The sequence below is a fragment of the Corvus cornix genome, chromosome 1A (genome assembly GCF_000738735.6).
Source record: "Corvus cornix cornix isolate S_Up_H32 chromosome 1A, ASM73873v5, whole genome shotgun sequence".
Taxonomy (NCBI): domain Eukaryota; kingdom Metazoa; phylum Chordata; class Aves; order Passeriformes; family Corvidae; genus Corvus; species Corvus cornix.
Genome location: NC_047057.1, coordinates 34,382,098 through 34,405,551, shown reverse-complemented (window position 1 = coordinate 34,405,551; position 23,454 = coordinate 34,382,098). Strand labels below are relative to the sequence as shown.

The 23,454-nt window shown below is 41.0% G+C and overlaps 1 protein-coding gene across 1 annotated transcript in view; it reads right to left on the bottom strand.

The window, feature by feature from the left end:
- Positions 1–22,988, bottom strand: part of RAP1B (RAP1B, member of RAS oncogene family) — a 35,219-nt gene extending 12,231 nt beyond the window's left edge. The window contains exons 1-3 of the mRNA XM_039570231.1: positions 22,910–22,988; positions 3,829–3,913; positions 2,392–2,460 (exon numbers count right to left, since the gene is read on the bottom strand). Coding sequence (XP_039426165.1) covers positions 2,392–2,460; positions 3,829–3,885 — 126 coding nt within the window. The 5' untranslated portion in view covers positions 3,886–3,913; positions 22,910–22,988. The remainder of the gene's footprint in view (positions 1–2,391; positions 2,461–3,828; positions 3,914–22,909) is intronic.
- Positions 22,989–23,454: the final 466 nt, after the last annotated feature.

Genomic DNA, 23,454 nt, shown 5'->3' with positions numbered 1-23,454 from the left:
CAAGTAAAGCCAGAAAACTGGATTGGCATACTAAGGCTCATTTAATTGTAATGTACATCAACAAGAGAGTAAGTAATACACAGCAAACAAGTAAACAACCACTAGAAGTGGTGTCCCCTAAATAAGCCTTTAGGAACACTAATTAGAAAATTTATCCAGCTTAGAAAAGTTTGCAAAAAAATGGCAGGTTTAAGAAGACAGAACAATTTCTGTATCCATTCCAGAGTTCCTTTATCTAGTGGAAATACCTCAAAGAAATGGCCCTGAGGGAAGCAAAGGACATGGAAGTGCCCTCAAGCTGTTTCAAGCAGACTACCCACATTAAAAATTTTTTTTCCTTTCAAGCTACTGGTAAACTTCCCTTGTTTCCTTTTGCATGTAAAATTCCTAGTTAACAAATCAGCACTCAAAGAACTTTGTGTCACCTCTTCCCCACTTATGCACTGTCACTTGTTTAATTTGCAGCTTTTCTTCTGTAACTAGATTTGAGCTTGGGACAGGGAAGGGGAGTATTTCCCCTCCTCTTACACCTCCCTCATGTCTCCTATGGATTGCAATTCCTTAAAAATAAACACTGTTTTAACAGGTATTTTTGTCGAAGTTATTCAGCTAATTAAGCAGGATTTATTCACTTTATGAAGAAATATTTGGGGAGTAAACCAAGACCATAAAGTTCTAAGACTTCAAGCTCAATTATTTAGACAAACAAGTCACATCCTTTCAACTTTAAATATTATAAAATTACATTTAAAATAAATAACATAGAATTTCAGCTGCCAAACCAATACATTTTGAAGTCAAGAAGCAAGTTAGAATTGCAACTAACAGTAAGAAGGTGAAAATGACTACATAAAGTAACTTCAGCAAGACTCAACAATCTGGCTGATTTGAAAAGAAGAATGCCCAGAGCTATTACTAGTTATTTCAGGAACAAACCTGAAAGGAATATTGTAAGATCTTTATTAGCAGCAACGACAAAAAAATGTAGTTAGCAAAAGGCAAAATCCCTTAAGATGGCTTCACTTTTTTAGGCTCCATGGAAACAGTCTTTGGAAAAATTGACCCAGCAAACATCATGACTCTAGTATGACCTAAAGAATGTAAATATGTAACAAAGGAAACATTTCACTTAAGATCAGCCTGTGAATGTTTTTTGGAATCATCTACTGGGCCTGACCCAGCAAAGTCCTGCACCAAACACTGGTATATGGTTAAAAATTCCTGCTTCTCTAATACAGAAAAAGTGTCAACACAGAATTTGGTTCTGCTATTGTCTCTTTAGTAAGAGTTCTAACTTTGGCTGGAAGCCCATGTACTTAAGACAGACTCAAGTTTTTCCAACCTACAGTTTATATGAGGTCAAAGAAAAGAGGTATGAAGTTATTATTTTGCTCTCACTAATTCCTCTTCTAGTCAGAAGAGATTCTGGTGACTGTGGGCTGTAACAGTTCTTAATGCATCACCTTTGTTCCAATATAAATGTACTTCAGTGCTGAAAAAGAAGGTCTTGCAGTTTGCCCACTCCCAGCTAGGGTTTGTGCATCTTGCCTCCCTTGTACAGATACCAACATTTTTGTGGCCATGTGATAAGGGTATCAATGCATATGAAAAGTAATTCAGCTAAAAAAGACAGATAGATAAAGAAACTGACACAGCCGAAAATTTCTCTCTTGCACCAAATGGTTAACGGTAGCAGGCTGAATATAAATTATCGTAGTCTGGAATCTTAATTGTGGTCTTAGGTGAAACTGAAGAGTGAGCAATATGGAGATTCAAGATGATGCAAGCAGAATTAGACCTTTTAGCCTGTCATGCTGAAGATAGGAAGAGAGAAACTAACAGGCCACTTGCTGTAAATGCTTGTTCATTTATGATAGGTTTGTGTTAACTTATTAATAAAACAACAACCCATCTAATGGAAGCATATCTAGCTATCATTTAAATTGTTATGAGTACAGTATGATAGATGCCTCCAGTGTTCTAAGGGTATGAATTTGTTCTTAACTATTTTTCTAGTAGCAAAGGAGCTTAGTACCTCCAAGTCCTAATCTACCTGCAAATACTAATGCAAAAACAAACTAGTAATAAATATTATAAAATTGAAAAGTGGTAGTGTTTTTACATTTTTTTTTCAATCCATGTTCCCAACTCTGACAATGAAATAACCATTATTACTGACTAGCCAGCAAGGTATTTGCTTAAACATTAAAAAGCTAGTCTTGAATTATTCCTTTTAAACAAACTTTAGGAGAACACTGATATTTCAAACTTGTTATCTGGTTTAATACTGCATTATGAGGCATACCCATTTTCAAGCAGTGACTAAAATATTTGACAATATGTACTACAGCTTTAATTTTCTGTAACACTAGAGAGGTCTTTTGCACATACCTTTCTGTAGGAGTCTTCTATCGTAGGATCGTATTTTTCAACAAATATTCCTTGAACAAACTGTACAGTCTGCAATACAAAACTTCTTGTAGGATTCTCTTGCTTAGTGACAAGTTTGTAAACATTGTACACAAATCACTGTTCTAGGTGTATACTCTTATCCATAACATTTTTAAAGCAAATTAAATTATTGCCATAACTATAATTTTAAGAAACAACAGAAAGTTAGATGTGTATGCCTATTTAACTATTTAACTGTTAGATGAAGCAATGCTACACTTTCCTTTATCCACCGTCACTTGGAGGGTAAGAATTAAAGCACGCATTGATTTAAGGTTCGCCTAACTCTTAGAATCAGTATGAGTTTCTAGTTGACCAGGATACCATACGGCTGCACAGCTTTGACGTTTGCATTTAGAACTACTTCATCTTCTGCTACTTATCTGCCAGCACAAGACTTAGTCAAAAAACAACTGCCAGCTTTTACTAGTCTTAACTAGACTCAGTAGGCTGTTCCTGTGTACCGAAGGATGTTTTTAGCACAAGTCAAATGGAACTTAAGACTCAGTGGCCAAGTCAGAGCAGGCACATTCAAATCCAGAAATGCAGCAGTGAGATAAAGAATTCAGAGGTGAACGAAAATGTTCTTTCACAATCTAACACGATTTGTCATTGAAGTTTTTAATGAACTGCTGCACAAGAGAATACTTCTTATCCAAGGAAAGTGAGTAAGCTCTGGAACCTACTTTATGGTAAGGTGCACAATTAAATGGAAAGATGCAAAGTTCTTAGGTAGGCTGAGAGCATCATGTTTTGTGAACTTTTTCAATTCTGGTCTAGGTCAGAGTAGACCGTTCGGTAATCATTTAATTGTAAATAAAAGAGCTCATGAATTTTAATCATCTACCTGCCACAGCTATATACCTACTTGCACAGAAAGGATGCAAGAAACACATTAAACTTCCTACCAACATGCAAATCTATATTTCTGTCTGCATTAAAAATATTAGCACTGAAGAGACTGCTATTGAACATTAAGCAAACAGCACCCTGAAGACCTAGAGACAGGACTTACAGGGGCAAGCTAGTTCATATCCCTTGAGAGATTCACAAAGGAGCTTGATTTCCCACAGACTGATGGCTGGTTTATCTGTTGAAGCCAGACATCCTCATAATGCTGTGGCTCGGCACCTCACTGCATGAGACTGATCAAGCACCATCAACCAAACCCATTCAGAAACAGCAGCATGTGAGAATGCACCAATGGATGCAGATGCACCCAGTAAAGGATCTACCTATTCTAGCCATGATGCCTCATTACTAACATTTATATTTATTTGTGCACACTTACATAAAGAAATATACTTTAGTAGAGAGCGTATCAGAGAAGAAATACAATAAGCCTAAAAAACCATACTTGAACTGCCTCGCACTTACCAGAGCAGACTTTCCAACACCTCCAGAACCAAGAACCACTAGCTTGTATTCACGCATGATGCAAGAGATAAATCACCTTCAGTACCTAGAACACACAAAACACCAGTCTGATTAAAACTTAATCTATATGCAGGAAGTACAATCATGACACCACAATCCAGTTCACTAAGCAAGGTTTGATAAAAATTCCTTAGTTAACTTCTTTAATACAGCAGATATTTTCAAACTATCAACACTCAATGCAGCTACAATAAAATGCTGCAAACCATCAGATATAATATTTCCTCTACCTCATTGCTGGTTCTCCCATGAATATCGAATAAACCCTATGATACTAAAGCTAACAGTTACTATTCGTAAGAAATAATTATCCAAGAGGAGATAGCATGAATTTTATCATTCTGAAACACTTAAGCACTGAACAAAGAATCACAGAGAAAGACTTGTACAAGAAAATTAAAACCTCCCCTTCCCAGCAAACGAACACTTCTTAAAAAGAACAGCAGGATCCCAGAAATCATTTTTCAAAAAAAAAATCCCTTCCCTAGTCTGAAAACCATTTAATGTTCCACTAGATCTCTAACTGCAATTATAATGACTCATTTCATGAGTAAGTGGAAGCAACTAAAATAGTATTTTGAGACTATACCTCTTCTACAAGCTAGATCTGCTGCCATGTTCCACACTAGCTGGTGTGGCTATCTACAGCAAACTATGAGATCTGCTTGCTCATCTTTGTTGGAAACTAACCTGTCAAACCAAAACAAGGCCACAGATTTTGGGACATGTCTTTGGGTCATACTGCTCAAAAACCCAGACCACCTCTTACAGTCCTGCTGGCAACTGAGCTAGCAGGACTGTTACTGCTTCTCCGAGAGGAAGGTCTCAGTTCCTTTCCTGCAGGGACTCTAGCACTTATCAGATTGAGTTACCCATTTTCTCCCCTCTCCACCGCCAAAGAAAGATGAAACCCTCCCCAAGCAATGAATAATCTGTGGGCTGGGGAAAAGGGAAAGTGCAGGGATCCAACACAAGTGTGTGCAAAAGGTAAGCAGGGAGGAAAGTAAGGTAAAAAAGACCGTTCTCATCAGCAGTAATTTGACAGTATCACTGAAATCACAACATCTGTTAGGTGTTTAGCACAAAATGCTAAGACGATTTACACAGAACTTAAACCACTATGGCAGAGTCCTGCCTCTGCCATCACTGATTAAATCTACTGATTGTCAGAAGACTGAGAAATCAAGAGACCAGGTCCTATTTCTTCTTGCAAATGCAAAATCTTTCAATTTATCTAAGCTGTCATTCGCAAAAGGAACACAAGGAGAAAGCCTTGAGGAAATAATTGACCTGATGTCCAACAAAGGAGGTGTCTCCACAGGCTTCCATTACCAATACATTTTGTGACTCTGGTGATTTTCATACCTAATAGGACATCTTTTCACTCCTGATTTAAAAAACTGTTTCCCTCCCTACATAATTTTTTGCAAACACAGACCATGAGAACCATTCACACCACAAGTTTCATCTATTTGGCACCACGGTAAATGCTGTTAGATCTACAAGTCCATCAATTGTCCAGCCTTTCTATAAACAGGATTGTTTCTAACTGTACTGAAAGGCACCTCTCAAATTCATGACAAGTTAAGCTTATAACTACAATACCTGTCATTTCTTTAAAACAAACATTCAGTTATCCCTTTCTTTTTAGAAGGGTGTCACTAGAATGACAAACACAGTGGGTATACTGGAAATCCCAGTACAGTAATCTGGGTGAACTGCAAGCAATTTTACTGTCTTTGAAAGAAAAGTTTAAGCTGAATTTTTCAGTCTTCAGCCTGAAGTTAGCAACTAAATATGGAGATATCAGTAATGAAGGCTGACAGTAGTTTTAGAGTAACAGAACTTAAGCAACAGGTATCACGTATCTGTTTTAAGTTATTTCTGACTTTTTCTTACTCAATGATCTGTAATTCCAAAGAAAATTCCAAATGCTGAAATAAACTAGCTTGGTTTTAGTGAGAGACTGCCAGTTTCATTTTTGGCTCAGAAATTCAGGAATTCAGCAATTCAGGAATTAAATGCAAGCTGAAGCTTCTTTCAGCATCCAGATTTGAAAGTTCAACTCTAAATATCCAATCACTGTATAACATTCTGGAGCTGATTTCTCTACTTTAAGTGGTGGCACATAATTAAAGCATATATACATAGTATTACAGCTTGGTTAGGCAATCTTCTTAATCAATGAACACCTATGCAAGAAGCTTTTTAAGATCTTTGAGGACAAAGCCAGACTGCAGTAGAGGTTAAACATTTCTCTGACCTTCCCTCCAAACTCAGGCAATGGACAATACAAGTACTAACTCCTTTCACCATGACAACTTTTTTGAAATTTGTACAGTTACTCTTTAACTCATTGAGAGAACATAGTAATGCTTTATATATGCACACACCCATATAAGCACAGATGCAGCCTGGTATCCCTGCACTGGTGTTATCATCTGGCCATTATACCCTGGAATGGAACACAAACAAATGTATTCTCTAAAACACTTTAAGAAAGCTACCCTGGACATCCCTAACACAGCATAAAGCAGAAGCACCATCTATAGACTGCTGCCACTTACATCTACCACCCCACTGCCTTTGAGCAACAGTACTGATGTCACTTCACCTCTCTCCTCATGTTTTCTAACAGATAAGAAAACCTCAACTCCTGGCTAGAAGAGCTTTCCTAAGAAAACTTTCCTGCTTGAAGGTCTTTGCCTCCTCATCCAAGAAACCACTGACTCATGTAGGACGCTGCAGTCTGCCACACTATTTGATGTTGTTAAAGACTAGCACAAACTTTTTCACTGACCACTATGCCTGATGGCTGCAAGCATGCCCAAGACTGAGCTTGGGCTCTGATCCTTCCTGAACTTGACTTTCCAGTGATTCCCAGCTAACCTGACCCGGCTCTGCTCTTGATCAAACCCATTTTTCCAGATCAGATCTTGTAGAAAGTGCTGGCATCCTAAATCTCAATCATGCTCTTACTTTATTTTTCAGTTGACACAATGCTTGACTCTGGAACTAATAAAGTATTCAGATTCATCTAGTGCCAACAGGATTTCCTTTTGACTCATTAGTGACAAATGACTGGGGGAAAAGGAAGAAGACAAAGTCTAAAAGAGGAGGTTTAAGCCACAAAACACCGTATCTGGCTGGCATTTCTAGAACAAGTTAGGGTCAAGTACAACAACAATATCTGTCGGTAGACCCCAGATCACCTCTGGGATGCAAAATGAATATACTCAAAGAGGCACAACAGAAATAAAGATACTAAGATATGTGTGCAACAGATAAACAAGACCTTCCCAAACACTTCAGAAATACCTACCTAACCACACAACAATTAGATACAAGTTTAAACTTATTCCTAGCAAATATACCAAGTAAATTGTTTGAATCCCCCTCTTCATTTAATGGAGTTAATTTTAAGGGAGAAATTTTGCTTTAAGGGCTGGCTATCTATAAGGTGACTGACCTGCAAGAAATGAGGGTAATGCCAACTTTCCTTTGGTTTTTCATTTTTCCATTCCCCTAACTTTAGGCAGGAAAATACTATGGGGTCAACTATGGCCCCTATGCAGGAGCTAAAGAGCAGGAAGATAGGAAGCATGCAAAAACTTTTTTTTTCATTTAATTGGAGCAGGTACTGCCTTTGAACAGCTGAGTTGAGTATTTATATGCACAGATATATCTGACATAAGTGACCTGTGGAGATGCCTAATGTGTAAGATTTTGCTAGAAAAAATGAGGGAAGCTACTCTTCAAGAAACAGCACTATCACAAACTTGATTCTAATGCAGTCTCAAGTATAGAATCCCTCGAAAGTACAGAGCTCAATTCCAGATTGCCTCCATCAACTGCCAGCAACACCCCAGGAACTGCCTTGCACGCTTCCCGAGATGCAACTGTCCATAAAACCACCGTGTCTGTGCAGCCTCTCTCTCTCGTGTGTTCATATTACTTTTTGTACTTAGTGTATTAGTGTAGTGTATTAATCTAACTGCTAATTCTACTTCTTCATGACACACTTAAAATTTAAGTACTTGATAAACTAGAAGAGCACATGCACACACTTTATATGCACACAGACACTTTTCCCAATAAAGATTCTCTCTGAAGGATGAGCAGCACATCTTTGAATAAACCCACTTGAACAGAAAAAAGAAAGGTTAACCAGGACAAGTCACTGAAAACACAGCATTTCAAAAGCTTCAGATCTGACAAGGACTGTGAACATGGGACTTGCTTTCTGCTTCTGTCCTCAGATGAATCGGGAAAACGTGCTTCCTGGACATTTTCTTCAATAGTTTCTTAAAGCACGTCTCCAGAAAAATGCAAACCAAAGATGATGCTAAGGAAGTTGAGGAATAAGTAACCTTACTTTAAAAGTGAATGAAGAAACCGCACACTTACTGCTTGTAAAGCTTTTCTAAAAAGCAACCATGCAATGCAGAATTCAAGGAAGTTCATATACCATTGGTAATTGGGCTTGACGTCATAGTTGTGAAAGTGGGATGGGTTTTTTTAATTTAGTTTTCTTTCAATTCCTTCAGCTTCAAATTTTGGGTTCTGATTGAACTTTGTTATCTGAGGGATGGGAAAGGTAATAATCCAATTTTTTCAAGTGATATTAAGCCATATGAAGCTGTAACTGGAGCTCAGTCCCAGGCCGAAGACATGAACTAAGTATAGTCCCTTACTTGAAGGTATTTGCAAGGCTTGCTTATATGAACTAGTTGTTCAGGTATGGAATTAAATAAATTGGCCCTCCCAGAAGCCTTATCATTTTCAGAAGGGATCATAATTATTTAGTACTTCATAGACATCATGATTCTTATCCAGACCCTAACATTTTGGTTGCATCGTATTCACTAAAATTTTCCTAACACTTTTGCCTCAGAACATTGACCTCTCTGGAAGAGAGACTTTGTTAGAACAACCTTGAGAATAGCACTCCTAAATTAATCTCAACTATTTGCATGAGAAAAAAAAGATTCAAACACTAGATTGACAGATGAAACAAATGAACTGACCGGTTTAGGTGGTTACATTTAGCAGCAGAGGGGAAAAAAGACCAAGGGAAAAAATCCAATTTTTTTCCCAGAAAGGGGATACCAGCCCTGAGATGAAACAAGATGACAATGGTCAGACATTTGAAAGACTAGCACTAGTTCAGTCACGGGACCAGCCAAGCTCAGAGGATTATGTCTTTCCAGAGATGTTTCCCATTTCTGATACTGGAGCAGCCTCAGACGGCCAAACCATCAGACTCCACTAAGTTTGGAATCTCCTGGTTTAGAACCTCCTCTTTAGATAAACAACTAATTAGGAGATGATGTGTGCTGTTCTTAATATTCCCCAAATCCTTACATGTGAAAAGTCCTAAATTCTTATCTCTCAACTCCAAGGAGAGTCCCCCCTCCAAATAATTTCAGCGCATAAGCAGAACTTTGACAACATAGCCCAAAGTGAAAGCCCATTCATTTTCACCAACTTTTAGAGACTTTAGGAACTAAAGCAATTCCAATAACCCTTACTCAACAGGGTAAGTGTACCTCTTATAAAAGAGAAATTAAAATACTCCAGAGCTGACTTTCACACATTTATAAAAATTTATAAAAAACATTATTCAGAAATAAATTCTGAAAAGCTGATCGGGGTCTAATTAAAGACTTTCATACTCAAGACTCCTGGAAGTACAGGTATTTCATTACTAATGCAGACTCTCTGGAAGCAAATCAACTGTTCAGTAAACAAAGCTAGAAGCAATTTTTATTTCTAGTTTTTACCTGCTTTTGATAGTTTCTGGTCTTGACAAACATGTATTTCGTCAGCTGAACAGCTAGTTCTTCTGGGCACTAATACTGTCATTTTTCTTGGACAAAAATAGCTCTTCAATTATGTTCAAATATTTTAACTGATGTCAGACAATCTTCAGAGGATTTTCAAAAAGCTGTCTGGGTGGTTAAGCTTATTCAGTGACATGAAATCATACTAACCACCTGAGAAACAGCCAGAGACCTGAGAACAAGCTACTGCAGCACAAACATGGCACCAAGGTTTAAGCTGCTCCTTGAACAGCCCACCGGGACACTTACACAGAGAAAGCGTAACCAAGTTTTCTTCCTTCCATTGAAGGGAGCTTCCTTGATTAATACTGCACACAGGGACCATTTCTGCAAAGCAGCTAACAGCATCTGACCTTGTGAGACTAGTTCTACTGTCTATAATTAGTATAGCTGAATAAAATATGATTTTTTTTTCTTAAGTCAAAGTTAACTCCCAGCTAGATCTTATATTTGAACACAAATTTAGTGGATGTTTTAAGGGTAAAAACTGCCTGCTTCAAGTCACTGATATCTCAAGATGAAAGCTTCCTGATGTGAGAGACTAACAATCACGTGCAACTTGCAGTAGATTCACACAAAATATAAAAAGCATTTTCAAAGCAAGTGATGTAATGAACATTCTTATGCTAAGAATATGCTATGCTTCAACACTTACTGAGTTCAAGTTTCAACTTTGTGCAAAAAGTCTAAAGTGTCAATTCAAATGTGGAGTACCTTATAAAGCCTATCCTATAGAATCTATTTAAGCTCCAAATGGCATTTGTAACACTTTTCAGATATATTCTCATTTTTGGTGACTGTTTGCCATGATTTGGCATTATTTCTGTTAAATAGTCACCATCCCCCAGGAAAGTTGTTTGTGAATGTCTACCAGTCAGACTTACAGTTAAAATTATGACCTCAGAATTCCTGAAGAAACTGAATTGCAAATAGTTTTTATGCTTGCAAAGAAAATCCAGGCAAGCAATAAACAGAAACACACAGATTTAAAAAAATATTACAAGTACATTAAATTCAGAGAATGCATAATTACCATGTTACAATATCTTGCTATGCATAAGCTAGATATTCAACCATAAAGCCACTTCTGAGAACTGCGCCAGCAATTTGATGCTGTGAATTTGGCTCTATTGTCATTGCAGCGAAGGATCAGTACTTAGCTCTACAACTTCTAAAAGTTAATGGATTGCCACATCATAGTATACACAACATGCTTTACCTGATACACATCCTTCTGATTAAAAGCAGATGTAAGCATTTGTTTGTCCCCATAATTGTTACACTAAATTTTCTCTTTCAAGCTATGAAACAAGGTAAAACCCAGCAAGACTACAAGTAAGGCATGGAAGTTTTCTGAGTTAAGATACTCCTTCTGTAAAATGCACTCAGGCAGTTTGAAAGTTACTTTAAGAACAAGCTTGCCAGTTGGCTTAAGACACTCTTCTTTGGAAAAAGGCATCTTAATTTCTCTTTCAGAAGAAAGACCTAGCCTCAAATTCCATCTGGTATTTGCTTAATATCTGGCAAACCTAGCTCTACTTTGATTGTGACACTGGCTGCTGAACTGGTAAAGCCTTGTATCGGGTTTCCTTCTACAGACAGAAGCCAATGCTGGGTTCAACTGCAATTCCAGGATCACCTTTTGTGTCTCCATTTTTCCCCATAACCTACACATCATATACACCCCTGGCAACACCAGAGCTTGCATGCCAAGGTATCATTACTTGTACTGTCTTCATTGTAAGAAGTTTGGGTTTTATTCAGGTTTGTTTAGATTACTAACACATCACCAAGGCACAGATAGAAAGACTTCTTTCATAATTATATGATTTTTTGTTATTGGCCATTTAAACCCAGCTAGTGTAGGCCCTTTATGTACAAAGTATCCTTCCATAGTACAATTTACAGTAATTCTATTACAAATCAGGTTGGTAGCCAGAGAGAAGTCTTACAAATTCCCATACCTCATTTTAATTAAGATTAGAAGTTTTATCTGTTGAAAAGACACTGATTCTATGCAAATTGAGAATACTCACTACTAGCATTTATTAACAGGAATAAAATTAGCTCTTTCATGATAACAGAACCATTCCAGCAAAGTCCCAAGTAATTGTAACTCATGTCTGTTTTGACCTCTCAATCGATACTTCCCTAATAGAAACATGGTATTTGAACATGAGCAACAAACCTCACTAAAAGTCACCCAAATTTTACCTAACAGTTCTTTTGTTACAGCTTCAGACATCTGTCCTGAGAGCAAGCTGAAAAAGGCATACACTAACACCCAGCAACAACTACTATTTTCTGCCACTTGGTTTTGCTACTTGTGCAATAATGGAGGTGCAACCTTAACTGCTTCTTTTCACAATTAACTTCATTAGCTGAATCCACTGATAAACATGAGTTTCTATAAGGTCTGACGTGCTTAACTGAAGTGGGTGAAACTTGGGCAAAACATCCTGTTCTGTTTCTGGCAGCAAGGCAGTAGCACTTTGAACCTAGGGATGGCTGCTCCACAGACAATATCCAACCCACAAGCAAACTTCAACTAGAAGATGACAACTGCAGGAGTTGATCTTCACACCTCTGCCCATATGGAGATGCACAGACAACTTGGTTGTTCCTTAGGAAACTGTTAAGTTGCCACAAGCTTCAGAAGACAGTATTTAAGAAAACCCCAAACACAAAACAAACTCAACCTCACAGAAAAATCCCACCCACTAAAATGGCTCCCCATCCCCATGTCCCCGCCCCCCCCCAAAAAACAACCAACAAAAAATCCCCAATCCAAAACCCAAACCAACAATCCCCATAAAAACAAATTCTAGCTAGTATTTGCATGCAAAGCTGTGAACTGCCATAGCTCTGCATCTGCTCTGTGAGCAGCTGATGCACCTTAGCCCCCACAGAACTCTCATTTAATGGGTCACAAATTTCCAAGAGGTGAAAAACCTACGAGTTAGGAACACAACTCCAAAGATAAGCAATTCACACTTGCAAGCCTGAGCTCATAGACATGAGGACACCTACGCAAAAAGTGGAATAATTTTAACCAAATGAATTTGAATCACACTCATCCCCACACCACTTTCTATTATATGGACTAGATCTTTAGTACAGAGTTATCAAATTAATGAGGGTTAAACTTGTTTAATCAAGTCTTCACAAGATTCTATTTGAATCTTCTTAAGAAGATCACTCTAGTTCATGTTTAGACCATAATTCTTGTTTCCTCTGCATCTTCAAAGCTTGTCACTTTCTGGAGAAACCTGTCATACCTCAAGACTCACTTTGCTAGAAGTCAAATTTTATTGGGTTTGCATGGCAACATTTTGGTAGCTAGGTGGCTTCTGTGAGAAGCTGGCAGAAGCTTCCCCCATGTCCAACAGAGCCCCTGCCAGATGGGCTCCAGGACAGACCCACTGCAGGCCAAGGCTGAGTCCATCAGCAACAGTAGCACCTCTGGGACAATGGTATTTAAGAAGGGGGTTAGAGGGGTCAACTGCTGGGAGAACAACAGCAGCAGAGAGAGGAGTGAGAATATGCAAGAGCAACAACTCTGCAGACACCGACTTGAGTGAAGAAGGAGGGGGAGGAGGTGCTGCAGGTGCCAGTGCAGAGATTCCCCTGCAGCCCATGGTGAGACAGGCTGTCCCACTGCAGCCCATGGAGGCGCACAGCGAAGCAGAGACCCACTGGTAGCCCTTGCAGGACCCCAGGCCAGAGCAGATGAATGCCCAAAGGAGGCTGTAACATTATGGTAATGACATGCTGGAGCAGTTTGTTCCTGAAGGACTGCACCCCCAGAAGGGACTCACACTGGAGAAGTTTGTGTGGACTATCTCTATGGAAGAGACCCCGCACTGGAGCAGGGGAAGAGTGTGTGGAGTCCTACTACTGAGGAAGAAGGAGCAGCAGAGACAACATGTACATGCTACTGACTGTAGCACCCATTCCCCACCCCACTGTGCCGCTAAGGGAGAGGTGGTAGAGAATGTAGGAGCAAAGTTAAGCCTGGGAAGAAGGTGTTATTAAGATTTGGGTTTATTTCTCATTATCCTACTCAGATATGACTTGCAATAAATTAAACTGATTTCCCCAAACTGAGTCTATTTTATTCCCATGACAACAACTAGCAAGTGCTCTTCCCCATCCTTATCTTGACCCACAAGCCTTGTGCTGTATATTTTCTATCTGTAGTGAGTAACCCTGGCTGGATGCCAAGCACCCACCAAAGACTCTTTATCACTCCCCTCCACAGCAGGATAAGGGAGAGAAAATATAATGGAAGGTTCATGAGTTGAGGTAAGGACTGGGGGAGATCACTCACCAAATCCAATCAGAGGCAAAACAGGCTGGAATGAGAGATATTAACTGAATTTATTACTAACAAAATCAGAGCAGGATAATGAGAAATAAAGAAAGACCTTAAAAACACCTTCCCCCCACCTATCCCTCCTTCCCAAGTTCTACCTCTTTCCCAGAAGCACAGGGAGTAGGGAATGGGGGTTACGGTCAGTTCATCACATGCTGTTTCTCCCATTGCTCAGGGAGAGGAGTCCTTCCCCAGTCCATTTCACAAACAACAGTTCTCCATGAATGGCTGCAATATGAGTCCATCCCACAGGCAACAGAACCCCTCAATCCTTCGAGGACAGGCTGCTCCAGCATTGGTCCCCCTCAGGGTCAAAGGTCCTACAAGGACACCGCTCCAGCATGGGCTCCTCTCTCCATCAGTCTGCAAGTCCCTACCAGGAGCCTGCTCCTGTGAAGGCCTCCCACGGGGTCACAGCCTCCTCTCAGGCATCCTGCTCTGGTGTGGGTCTCCTCCACAGGCTGCAGGTGGATCTCTGCATCCTCATGGTCCTCCATGGGCTGCTGGGGCACAACTGTATCACCATGGTCTGCACCACGGGCTGCAGGGGAATCTGCTCCAGCACTTGGAACACCTCCTACCCCTCCTTCTCCACTGACCTTGGTGTCTGCAGGGTTGTTCCTCTCACGTTCTCACCCTGCTCTTCTCTGGCTGCAATTATGACTGCGCAATAACTTCTTTTTTCCTTCTTCTTCTTCTTCCTGAATCTGTTATCACAGAGGCATTACTACCATTTCTAATTGGCCCAGCTCTGATCTGTGTCATGTTCATCTTTGGAACCACCAAGGATTAGCTCTGCCAGACATGGAAGAAGCTTCTAACAGTTTCTCACAGAAGCCACCCCTATAGCCTACACACTACCAAAGCTTGGCCATGCAAACCCAATACCCTACCCCGTACAGTTGAGGAGAGGAGTGATAGAGCAGCTTTGGTGGGCACCTGATGTCCACCCAGGGTCAACCCACAACAGATCAAACACACTGATAAGGAAACAGAAGATGTCCAAAGGTTACTGAAATTTAAAGTCAACTCTAAGGGTTTGCTCGGAAAGACCTCTCTAAATAAAATCCACAATCTAAGAGTCATCTATTATTTAGGCTATGACAATCACAATCACTACAGCATTTAAATGAGCATTATCATTACATCCTTAATCTTTCACTGAAGAGTTTTACTTTCAGCAAATTAAATACAAGCATCTCAAAACAATCTGTATTTTAGGCACAGCCCAAGCAGAAGAATGACTTTTCAGTCTACCTTGACTGACCCAGTACAGCAAGTTTATCCTTCAGGAAACCAGTCCTTTATTTCTACATTGCTTGGGGTGCCTGCAGTTTACCAAATGCTTACTTTGTTTAGGTCCTTGTGATCTGTGACTTCAACCTTCTGTAGGCAAGTCTGTGAACGGTTCCTTATTTTCACTTCTACTACCACAGCAGATTCCGCATTCAGCTCAGAAAAGAGGCTTCAGCTTTCCTCTGTGAAACTTATAGCACCAAATTCCATTTAAAAAGTAGTCTCACAATAAGATTAAGTAATGAAAGAATTGCATTACCCGTAAATACAAATATTTTCAAATTCATCTATTTGTCTTCCAAAAAAGTTTTTGCAAACTGCATCTTAAGATCTTGCCTCTGTCTAGAAGCAGAACTAGTTAGCAAGACTGCATATGTTCAAAATATTGGTCACTGCAGTTAAACTATGTTCAAACTAACATGCACTTAATGTTGCTTCTTCACTGGTTTCCTGGCTAAACAGCACCCAGATTTCTAGCAGAAAAGGAGGACTTCAGGACTTCTTTGTTCTTCAAGCATAAAACTGTACAACCTACTAGATCTTTCTCTTCCAGGCTTCACGTGAAATATTCTTATTTTCTCACTCTAATTCATACTCACAGTAATACAGCACTCTTCTTCAGAATACTACACACATCAAAAGGATGCCAAACACAAGCTCACACAGTGGCCTAAAGCACTTAATTGTAAAACCTCATTTTCAACTCCTCAGTCTTTGCAGAGTTTCAGCTACCACATTTAAGTTTTCTATGCAAGATCTCTGGCTGAACCTCAAATTGGCTTTGGGCAATTTCTGAAATAAAAGATTTAGGGAGATCGGAAAAAAACCCAGAGGATCATTAAAAATATAAGCAAATATAAAAATTTAAGTTCAAATATAAAGAAAGGTGAAAAGGTAACAATAAAATAAGAACATACAATAAGTAGAGGTATACATAGCTATAATTCAGAAATGCTTCCTTTCTTCTCTAATATTCAGATACAAAAAGGAAGTAGAAAATTGTACACCAAAAGTAAGAACATTTGAAGACCAAGCATCCAGATAAAAAACTAGTTATGAGTGTCTGCTTATTATAGTATTACAAATTCTCTCTACTGGTCTCCAAACTTACTCAGTGCCCACAGAGATTAAGTGCCAGGGTGTCTCTTCTTTGGTGAAATCCCACCTAACCTGCTACTAAGTAAAAAAAAAAAAGTATCAGAAAAATAGAAGATTGATACTCTCCAGCATGACAGTCAGCTATTCTTGCCTCTTCAGTCCTCCTCAATGCCACAGGACTACTACAGTCTCTTTGATTCCACCAAGTGACAATTTGATGACAATTTGGCATCAGTTTCTAGAAGTATGGCACATTCAAGAACTTATCTTGGTAGAGGTTGGATTTTTGAATGTAACATTTCACACCTCACAAAGAACAAAAGTCCAAGGCATCTTGAACTGTATACTTGTTGATATAAAACTACCTTGGAAATTCATCTATGGATTGGTATTATATTTTTAAGAATTCTGAAGGTGAGTTCACACTTGCCACAAACTTATTTTTGATGCTCCTCATCATAAAACCCATGAAAACACATTCCATCTTCTGTATGCTTCTACCAATACAGATAATAAATAACAAAAGGACCATTCCCTGAATGGGAATAAAACCACCACACTCACGGACTATCTACTGCCCATCAAATCTCCATTTTTAAACAAGTCAGAAGCCACAAAAAGACAGTATGATATATCCTTATTCTTACTAATGATATAAATATAACTCCAGAAGTGCAAGAGTCAAGATTTTGCAAGCTGTGTTAATTTATACACTTACCCAACCCAAAGAAAACCTTTCAGTAATATTTTATGCAAAAAGCAATCACATGAAGACAAGTAGGCTACGTTTATGGGTCAACTGGTACATCAAGCTTTCAAAATGTTACCTTGCAGGTACCTTCAGAATGAAAGATCACAGGAGGGTTATTGACAACATCTTACAACCTCTAACAATCCCCCATAACTGCTTCACATTTAAAAGATTAATAAAACAGGTTCCTGCACAGTATGTCATTGGGCTGCCCCTCCACACACCTGGACACACAGTCACACACACAGAACAGCTTGGGTAGGAAGGGACCTAGAAGATGATGTAGTTCCACCAGACACGGACAGGGATACCACCCCCTACATCAGGTTGCTCAGGGCCCCATCCAGCCTGGCTTTGAACATTTCCAGTGATCAGACATCCACAACTCAGTATCAACAGTAAATCTCACCTGATAAATAAATCAATCCAGTCCTAAACACTGTACTGCAGAGAATAAGATTTTTAGGTAACTTCCACTTCAATGGAGATTACTTCCACTCCACATTCCAGTTTACCCTTCTGAAACACTTAGCAACTTTCCACTAGTCTTCTAACAAATCTAGGGGAAGTATTAGACCAGATGTTATAGAAGTTTGATTAACTGCAAGCAAGGATTGTACAGTTTCACAACTTAACTATCACCCTTATCTGGGTTTTGATGCAATCCAACTACTGTTCAGCATGATAGCTTAATCTCAAATAAAAAAATACTGACCATACATGAAAACTTAAAAAAAAAAAAAAAAAAAAAAAAAATCAAAGTAGCTGGTCTGACTCTGCAACTACCAAAACCACTTTCACTTCTGTAGTGCTGAAGTGCCACTCCCAGTAACAGGTCCTCCTGTACCTCCTCTCTGGAACTCCACATAGATAACACAAATGTCTGCAGCTCATCCTTGACAGAGACGTGGTGGTACTGTTTTTTTTGCTTCTTCCTGATATATGAAGCATGCTTTTAAGAAACTTTTCTTCACTGCAGACATAAAACAAAGTGAGGGCACAATTTGTTAGCTTTCAGAAACAGAGTGTTCAGACTATGAGTGGGAAAAATAGGACAAGACTTCAAAAGCTAACTAATGCAGAGAAAAAGAAAGTTGCAGGGACTATCTGTGTTCACAAATCATTTCAGATTAACTGAAGACGAGGTTAGACAGGCATACGTTATCTGGGCAATAGATAAGTTAATTTAAGAAAAAACTTGCATCATCTAATGTCACAAAAAGTTATAGAGTAAGCCATACTAATGGACATGCTGAAGTACTTATTTTCCTTTAATCCAGATTACCTACTGAAATTAGGTAGTAATAACCACTATAATTAATGCAAGTAAGAGTCACTTCAATGTCAAATCTTGATGCAAAGAACACATTTTCCTGAGTTTCTGTGAAAAAGAGTTTTAACTATAGAGCCTTGCTTCGTCTTCAGTTATGAAAATAAACTGTTTCAGGTCTTCAATAGTGCCCAAAAAATTAATGATGTAAGGTTTCTCACAGCTCTACAATTAGGGTTACACTGCAAATTATTTCATCAATGAGTAACAGTGGCACACAATATCCTTTTTGCAGAAGACCTGGTCAAGTCATTCAGATCTAGGCCAGCTTCCTGTGTTGCAACAGCTGCAGGAATGATACCAAGTGATCTAAGAAAGTACAGATTTCCTGAAGAGAATTTCAAGCTGGGGAGAAACATGAGATGTTGCTTGTCTGCCACAGGATGCAAACACCAATCCATCAGAAGGGCTAGGCTGTCCTGCTCCTGCACTATGGTCTGTATAGCCTTCCTCCCTTGGTCAGGAATCAACTAACCTTGTGGACTTACTTGGCAGTCTCTTTTCATAGCTGCATAGCAGGGATTTACTTCAAATTATATCAAGTCCTTAGATTAATAACTATAGAGAGCTGACTGGGACAGTGTACAAGATATTGTCAAATGCCTCCTCTTCTTCCTGGTTCACTTCTAAAAAGTTTTGGTAATTCCACAACACACATTCCCCTATGGTCTTAATAGTGCCTTTACTGCTTTAGTAGTAAAAATCACCATTAAAATCACTGTTCTTGAAAATAAAGCATCCTGAGTAGCTAGAGGGCCCCCAAATCATTTTATATTTCAAAAGTTGCCTAGTAGGCAGATTTCCAACCTGCTGTTTACAGCCTTCCACCCTTTTCTTGCTGCTAGAAGAGAGGAACATGCAGTATGTCAGGAGCTCACAACAGCATGCATGAGCAGGCACACACAAAAATAAAAAACTTTTTCACTTTTAGCTGTCCAGTGTTTCTTTACACATTCTAAAGCTTGAGAGATGAGAGTTTCAAGCCAAAACCTACTGCTGCTTTTGAAGGTAACCTCATTCAACTGCTTCATGAAGAAACAGTTTGTACCAGCAGACAAGGTGTTTGACTTTCTCCAAATAGCATTTGCCTACTACAAGCAAACTGCCATAACTTCATCAAAATATTACTTCTACTATGTCTGTCTCACCCAGTTGCCTCATGGATGACAGCCCTTAAGGAAAAAGCCATACATTAGGTGCTCTAAGGTACTAAAGATCTACTACACTCAACTGTTAAACAACTTTGAAAATTCAGTCAACTTGAAAACAGGTCTATTAATGGCATTCAAGTACAAAACCACTTCTTTCTTCCCCTGCTTTATGCAAGAAGAATAGAAACAGACCATCTTAACCACGGCTGAGCAGGAAAACAAAGTTTGTCTTGAAATATGAAAGTGTAGTTACTGTAGATACTTCTTTCATCTCTCTGAACAAGGAGGCTGTCTAAAATATCCCTCTACCTGACCTAGATGCAACAGAACACAGCAGAAGCCTGCCCCAACTCAGCTGGGATTCAGCACACTGACACCACACAGTGCACTTTGGTCTGCTTTTGGATTTGTTCTGAGGTAAAGGAGTGGCAGCATTTGCAACCACAAGCTAAACACGAACTTCTGTTGCACAGCGTATGCTGAGTGATCTGTTTTACTAAGAGAGCAATTTTGATTAAAATTCACAACTTGAACCTAACCTGACGAACACTCAAATGTCAGTTGGGTATCCGAAAGTCATCTCAGCATTACTTGGAAAGGCCAATTCATAAAGGATCCGCCTACCCTCTCAGCATACACCCAAGGACAAGAGTGCCTGTTTTTATCGGTAAGATATTCTTGTCCTTAAGAGCACCCCTTTGTACCTAACCCTGAGCAGCTAGCAGAGCTCTGTGGATGACAGGATTGGCACTGCAGCAGTAAGCATCAAGTACTCAAGTACTTCTGTGACTCTTGCACTTCCCACATCCCAGATGATAGGTGGACAACTGTTTATTTTAGTTCCCTGTCACATTTACTAACTGTGAGATCACAAGCTACAGTGTAGCTAGCCTTCAACACACTTCCTTCCTCAGCTATACGAGCAATTTCTCTCTCCTTTTGTAGGCCCTCACCTAGATTCCCATCTGTTTGCCTCTGTTCCAGAAAGACTCTCAATTAAAAAGACAGTCAGTTTTACTCTGCAAAACTGGCACAGCACAAAAAGAACTGTCATGGCTCACTTCAGATTTATTTCTGATGAACTGTCCTACAGCAGAGCTTTGGAACAAAAAAGCACAATTTTAATTCCACTCAGAAAACTTAACTGGTGCACATATATAGTAATAAAAGCACAGGTACAGACAGTAAAAAGACTACTGGGTTTTCCCCCCCATATAAAAGTTCTGATTTTACTTTTTTTTTTTTGGTCTTTCAACTCTGTTTTGCAGATTATTTCACCCCCAGGCAGACGGGTGCTCCAAGTAAGATATCGGCTGCAAAAAAGACACATAGCACTTATATTGCACAGTGTAATTCCAAACTCAGTTACTTGGGTACAGATAACAATACAGTTTTAGACTACAGCTCTAAGATAAACCTGAAGTAGTCCATATCACTACAACAAGCATCCCTGAAAACATACAGGTACCAAAGGAATAAAACACCACATCTACTTAGTTAAAAGTTTATTTTTGCAAAGCCTTTAATGTGAATAGTCCAAGTACCCCCACTATTCACTCAGTTCATTTTTACCTAGAATGAAGTCTACAGGATAGACTTTGAGCAAGAGTAAAAAAAGATGCAATGAATTAAAAAAATGAAAATACTCAACTGTACCAAGTTTGGTTGGGTTTTTTTCCTCCCAAAAGCTTGTGATTTTAATATAGAGGCAAGTCATCCAAAAGGTAGTAACTTGCTTAATGTTCAAAGTTTTTCATAGAGATAAGATATTCTTTCCAAAGGGAAATACACTTGTTTTTGAATGGTTATTCTTTAAGGCAATGTAATTGCACCATTGCCTTTTAATTATAATTCATGGAAGAGTGTTTCTTGTCTCCTTTTCTTGTAACAGTAATTTCAATATATACTTCACTGTGAAGGAGTACTGAAAAGTCTTTGTCATACACTGTCTACACATCTCATCCTGGGGTAAGATGTAGCCGTTGTATGCGGAAAATTACAACTACACTAATCAAAACATGTAAATGCAAGAACACACAACATGTATTATTTTCAAGCTGGGCATCTCTGACGTACCCTCTCCCTTGGAACTGTACTACCTTACTCTCATACCCCAAAACAGTATAGAAAAAGATTTTCCTTTTTTTTTTGTTTCGTTTACCCTGAGCAACACAACCCATGCTTTTAAGATGGAAACTGGAGTAAAAGCACGTTATTCTTTTTTCGTAGAAAACCTTGGTTTCTCATTCTCTTTTGTAATCTAGGGCCAATGCGAGAACAGTCAGATTTGGGTTTATTTTCTCCTCTGCAAATTTTGTTTTCCTTAAACCGCTTCTTCATCAACACACGCAGAAGGGTACAAGGATCTCAGGCTCATTAGACGGGTTTGGCGCAGGAAGTGTCAGTCAAATTCTTCCATTTGCTTTGACACGGGTGATGGTGGGGTGTTTAGACGAGACGAACATCCCTGTCATTTCCATTTCATTCTGTGGTAAGCAGGACGGGAACTCACAGGCCACGGCGCTGTCTACTTGTCCCACTCCGTGGCCACCCCAGGCACAAGCCCCGACGGGCTGCCCCGGCCGGCCGCGCCCGGCCTGACCCGCCCGCCTCGCCCCCACACACCGGCCGGAAAGAGCGAGCGGCTCCTCTCCCGCGGCCGGACTAGGTGGGGCTCGGCTCGGACTTCCCGCTGACAACGCCGGCGGCCGCCGGGCACCGTCGCCTTCCCCGCCCGCGGCGGGGCCGAGCCGGGCGTCACCCGCCCCTCCCCGCGGCCGTCCGGGCCCCACGTCGCGGCCCCGACCGGCGGGGTTACAACTTTCCGCTTCCGCTCCAACTTCTGCGCCGGGGACCGGCGGGCGGGGGGCGGCGGCGAAGGGCAGGGCCGGGCCCTGGGCCCGGCCGCGACGGCTGCCCCTCAGCGCCCCGCTCCCCCCACCCCCTCGGGGTCCCACCACGCCTGAGGCCGGACGAGGCGGCGGCTCCCCGTTCCTCTTCCGCCATGTTCCAGGCTGGTGCCCCTTCCCTCAGAGCGCGCCGCTCGCCGCCGCCGCCGCCGCCGCCGCCCCCCCTCTCGCCGCCGCCCCCACCCCGCCCCGCCACCTGTACCAGAGACGCCGCGCCGCTCCCCGCCACGGCGGCCCGGCCCGGCCCGCCCTGCCGGCCGCTACCCACCGGACAGCGCCTCCGCTCCCCGCCGACCGCGCGCCGCCGCCGCCGCCTCGCCGGCCGATCCCGCTGCGCTGCGCCCGCTACGCTCCGCTCGGCTCCGCTCGCCGCCTGTGCCGGGGCGCGGCTCGGGGCCGTCGCCGTGACGCCGCACGCCCAGCCTCGCTCTGGCGCGGCGGGGGCGGAGGGAGGGGCGGGCGCAGGGAGGGGTGACCCCTCCGCGCCGCCCCCTGCGCACGCGCGCGGCCGCCCCGCCCCTGGGCGTGTGGCGGCGGCGCGGGGACGCCGGGGGCCGAGTGCGCCTTGGCTTAGCGCCGGCCCTGTCCCCGAGTTCTTGTACGCTCCGGGTGGGAGCCGTGGCTTGGTTACGGCTCAGAGGTGCGCCAAAAGCACACTATGGTTGCTTAAAGTTAATGAAGACCATAAAGAGCTGGAAATATAAATGCCAGTGCAGTATTTCCTGCGTTTCTAATGGGGTGTTGAGATCCACTGGTGAAGGGTGTTTCAGAGATGCTGCATACTACTGGTTTTATGTGGATCATTATGCCTCT